Source organism: Gobio gobio (assembly GCF_949357685.1).
Source record: "Gobio gobio genome assembly, chromosome: 20".
In the NCBI taxonomy this organism is placed as follows: domain Eukaryota; kingdom Metazoa; phylum Chordata; class Actinopteri; order Cypriniformes; family Gobionidae; genus Gobio; species Gobio gobio.
In genome coordinates this window covers 2,526,954-2,531,953 of record NC_137113.1, presented here as the reverse complement: position 1 = coordinate 2,531,953, position 5,000 = coordinate 2,526,954, and the positions used below count along the sequence as shown (strand labels likewise).

Genomic DNA, 5,000 nt, shown 5'->3' with positions numbered 1-5,000 from the left:
GCGCACAAATTAGTCTCTCAATATCAAAGCCATCTGACGCTGGGCTGTGTAGTTAACCATCTCTCAGCTCTGCTCTTTTAATACCAATCTCGCGTCTCGAGTCTCACCTGGATCTGATAGTCCTCCCCGATTCCCTCCAGCTTGTGTTTGTTCTCATAAATGGCCTCTCGGATGTCGTGCATCTCAGAGCACAGGTCGATGGCACGGTTCACCTGAAACACAGCAGGAAGTGGTCACACACACACACAGTAAAACTTTAGTTCTGACTCTCACTATAACTACTTGCTCATTAGCATGCATACACCAGTACTTATAAAGCCCATATTAATGCATGACCATATTATACATCCCATAATCATATCCAAATTCCTAAACTTAACTACTTTACTAAATATTAATAAGGAGTTGATAGTGAGGATTGGACTCTAAAGTGTGACCTTATCATGATGGTGTTCATAATGAATATTAGACTGAACAAATACAAACCTCCTCCATGACCTCTTGACCTTTAGGCAGCTTACTGATGAGGGTCTGAATGACCTGGAACTGCATTTTGGGTTTGTCCGTCATGTCCTCGTCAGATCTGTGAACACACGCGACATCTTTGACATTAAACATTTCGGCAGCAACTGATTAAACATTGATGAGCATGTGAGAAGCGGGTCTTACGGTGCGGCCGGCTCCTGTGCCGCCCGGGTCAGGTGCATCATCACCAGCGACCCCAGGATCAGACCCAGATTAGTGCGGCCCACGCCCACCTGACAGCTGAACACCAGGGCCGGAAGCGGCTGAGACGCGTCACGACTCAAGGACAGAGACGGATTCTCCTGACGGGAAGAGATTGCGCTTTCTTAATGGATTTATAAGGAGTAAAGTGATGCAATAATCAAGCCAAGATGCAATAAAGGCGTGAGTAAGACTTCAGGACATCGGGCAAGGAGAGAGAAGTCACTTACAGTCACTTTTAACATTGTTAAAAGCGCTATATAAATAAAGTTGACTTGACTTGACTTGACTTGACTTTAATACGGGCATCGAATGTCAACATGAAAAATAACGCCACACTTGAAGTGATGGAGGTACTGAATTGGAATGGGTTTACAAATTGAAATTAACGTTTATGCAGAGACGTCGGCATTACCAACAAGTAGAATTTCAGATTCTGGCACACTGGGTCTCATTCACTTACAATTTCGTGGATTCTTTCGTATTTGTACGCACAGGAAAACTTCTCACGAATAATCTCCGCCTGATTCACAAAACATTCGTACGCACATGAATTTGTTCGCTTTCCACCCAACCCATCGCCATATAAGGGCTTTCTACCCAACCCATCTCCATATAAGGGCTTTCCACCCAACCCATCGCCATATAAGGGCTTTCTACCCAACCCATCGCCATATAAGGGCTTTCCACCCAACCCATCGCCATATAAGGGCTTTCCACCCAACCCATCGCCATATAAGGGCTTTCCACCCAACCCAATGCCATATAAGGGCTTTCCACCCAACCCAATGCCATATAAGGGCTTTCCACCCAACCCATCGCCAAATAAGGGCTTTCCACCCAACCCATCGCCATATAAGGGCTTTCCACCCAACCCATCGCCATATAAGAGCTTTCCATCCAAACCATCGCCGTATAAGAGCTTGCCACACAACCCATCGCCATATAAGGGCTTTCCACCCAACCCATCGCCATATAAGAGCTTTCCACACAACCCATCGCCATATAAGGGCTTTCCACCAACCCATCGCCATATAAGGGCTTTCCACCCAACCCATCGCCATATAAGGGCTTTCCACCCAACCCATCGCCAAATAAGGGCTTTCCACCCAACCCATCGCCATATAAGGGCTTTCCACCCAACCCATCGCCATATAAGAGCTTTCCATCCAAACCATCGCCGTATAAGGGCTTTCCACACAACCCATCGCCATATAAGGGCTTTCCACCAACCCATCGCCATATAAGGGCTTTCCACCAACCCATCGCCATATAAGGGCTTTCCACCCAACCCATCGCCATATAAGGGCTTTCCACCCAACCCATCGCCATATAAGGGCTTTCCACCCCAACCCATCGCCATATAAGGGCTTTCCACCCAACCCATCGCCATATAAGGGCTTTCCACCCAACCCATCTCCATATAAGGGCTTTCCATCCAAACCATCGCCATATAAGGGCTTTCCACCCAACCCATCGCCATATAAGGGCTTTCTACCCAACCCATCGCCATATAAGGGCTTTCCACCCATCGCCATATAAGAGCTTTCCACCCAACCCATCGCCATATAAGGGCTTTCCACCCAACCCATCGCCATATAAGGGCTTTCCAACCAACCCATCTCCATATAAGGGCTTTCTACCCAACCCATCGCCATATAAGGGCTTTCCACCCAACCCATCGCCATATAAGGGCTTTCCACCCAACCCAATGCCATATAAGGGCTTTCCACCCATCGCCATATAAGGGCTTTCCACCCAACCCATCGCCATATAAGGGCTTTCCATCCAAACCATCGCCATATAAGGGCTTTCCACACACGATTTCCTTACAGCCTTTCGTCACTCTCGTCAGTCGGCCCACCCTTTGCAGCTCTAACTGCTTCAGCTCTTCTGGGAAGGCTTTCCTCAAGGTTTAGGAGTGTGTTTATGGGGAATCTTCATTTGTGATGTTGGAGAAGGCCTGGCTCTCAGTCTCCGCTCTAATTCATCCCAAAGCTGTTCTATCGGGTTGAGGTCAGGACTCCAGTTCCTCCACACCAAACTCCTCATCATGTCTTTATGGAGACACTTTGAGCACTGGTCAGTCATGCTGGGACAGGAAGGGGCCGTCCCCAAACTGATCCCACAAAGTTGGGAGCATGAAATTGTCCAAAATGTCTTGAAGCATTAAGAGTTCCTTTCACTGGAACCAACCCCTGAAAAACACCCCCCCCCCCCCCCATGATCCCCCCTCCACCAAACTTTACACTTGGCACAATGCAGTCAGGCAACCGCCAAACCCAGACTCGTCCATGAGATTGCCAGAGAGAAGCGTGATTGGTCACTCAGAGAACACGTCTCCACTGCTCTAGAGTCCAGTGGCGGCGCGCTTTACCCCACTGCATCCCACGCTTTGCATTGCACTTGGTGCTTTAAGGCTTGGATGAGCGGCTCGGCCATGGAAACCCATTCCATGAAGCTCTACACACTGTTCTTGAGCTCATCTGAAGGACACAGACGTTTGGAGGTCTGGAGCTCTTGACTCTGCAGAAAGTTGGCCTAGTGCTTGATTTATACACCTGTGGCCATGAAGAGATTGAACACCTGAACTCAGAGATTTTGGAGGGTATATATAGTGTATCTATACTGTCTACTATCATTAGGAAATGCTATAAAATGTCTGTTTCCGTTCAGAAACGGGCATTAACTACGGAGTCAGGATCTCTTCCACGGATCTGGTCGCTGTTGGCAGCCCTGGAGAACAAACAGCCTTGGAGCGAGGCAGGAAGTGGCCTCTCTTTCTTTTATAAAGCTGCTTCCTGTGTATCCTTCAATTGGCAGAGCTAAAATAACAGCTTGAGCCCTGAGGTTTGTCGGGACGCTTTAAATAGCGAGCGGACATATTCACGAGTTCAGATCAACGACTCCTCGCCGCCCACGAGCTGCGGACAAATGCAACAAAACAGCTCGTTTTATAAGCATTTCGGGAATATTGCATCATATCACACAGAATTCGGCTTTTTCCATCATCCGTCTTTAGTGTGTGATGATGTTAGTTCTTATATCAGTGTCACTGAACTCCTGAAACGCCTCAAACACGCCACAATATTCCTCATTATAATAATTCATGCGCAGAATAAAGGGGCGGGGCCTGGTTGAGTTAGTTAGTAGTGTGTTGAAACTGCCGGTTATGGTAAGGGGCGGGACATTTCCCAAACACCAATCACAACACACTGCTCCAGCCGACCAATCAGAGCACAGTGTGCTTTTCAGAAGGCGGGGCTTCATAGAGACAGGAAGTAAACTGAGCGTTACTGACAGACTGGGAAGAGAGGAGCCGCAAAAATCGAGAATATGAAGAATAATCAACCCAAATATTTAATCCAGGGCACAATAGGTCCTCCGACTAGCTCAGCCTGTGGTTTCATGTGGCCATTTTACTTTCTAATCTATCAACTCGTCAAATCTGTGGCTTCAGCTTCTGTCTTCTTCAACCAGAGAAACAGGAAACCCGTGCAGGAAGTCTCATTCATCAGACACATGACCGGGGCTCTAACCAGACACCACAGCGTGTTGAGATTCCTCCGCCTCGGACGTCAAGCCTCTTCAGAAGATTGAATCTCATCAGTGGCTGAATTAGCGTGAAATCGACCGACAGCATCACAAGAAAACAATTCCCCTGAAGCACAGACAGAGGCTTTGTGTGCGTCACATGACACCAGCTGACCAATACACTGATGGAGATCGCCATTATTAGAAAGGTCAGAGCTGATGAAGATGGAGATCAGGACAATCCCTTACCTGGAGAACCAACAACAGCACTTCACTTGGCCATTCATATTAAGAAATTATTATTAAATAATATAATTGCCCGATTTGATAAATTACTACAATTAATATAAAATTAATCCTGAGATTATTAAAAATATATATTAGTAGTAGTAGTAGCAAATAGTATACATCACTGCTTTAATACATTAATATAAATTATAATTATTCCACAGATCAGAAAACTATTAGAAAACTTAAATTATTATTCATATTATCATTATAAAATAGTATGTTTTACTGCTTTAATAATTATATTAATTAATAATTACAATTAATTCTGAGATCAGAAAACTAAACATTTGTACTATTATTATTATTATTATTATTATTAATCATACTACTACTAATAATAATAATTAATAATACATTTAATAATTAACTATGATTAATCGTGAGATCAGAATTATTATTATTATTATTAAATAGCTTTTTCTTGAGATCAGAAAACATTTACATTTTTA

The 5,000-nt window shown here is 45.0% G+C and overlaps 1 protein-coding gene across 6 annotated transcripts in view; it reads right to left on the bottom strand.

The window, feature by feature from the left end:
• Positions 1-5,000, bottom strand: part of pald1a (phosphatase domain containing paladin 1a) — a 114,757-nt gene that overhangs the window by 68,264 nt on the left and 41,493 nt on the right. For all 6 annotated transcript variants that reach the window (XM_079801341.1, XM_079801338.1, XM_079801340.1 and 3 more), the window contains exons 8-10: positions 670-827; positions 487-583; positions 108-212 (exon numbers count right to left, since the gene is read on the bottom strand). In XM_079801341.1, coding sequence (XP_079657467.1) covers positions 108-212; positions 487-583; positions 670-827 — 360 coding nt within the window. The remainder of the gene's footprint in view (positions 1-107; positions 213-486; positions 584-669; positions 828-5,000) is intronic.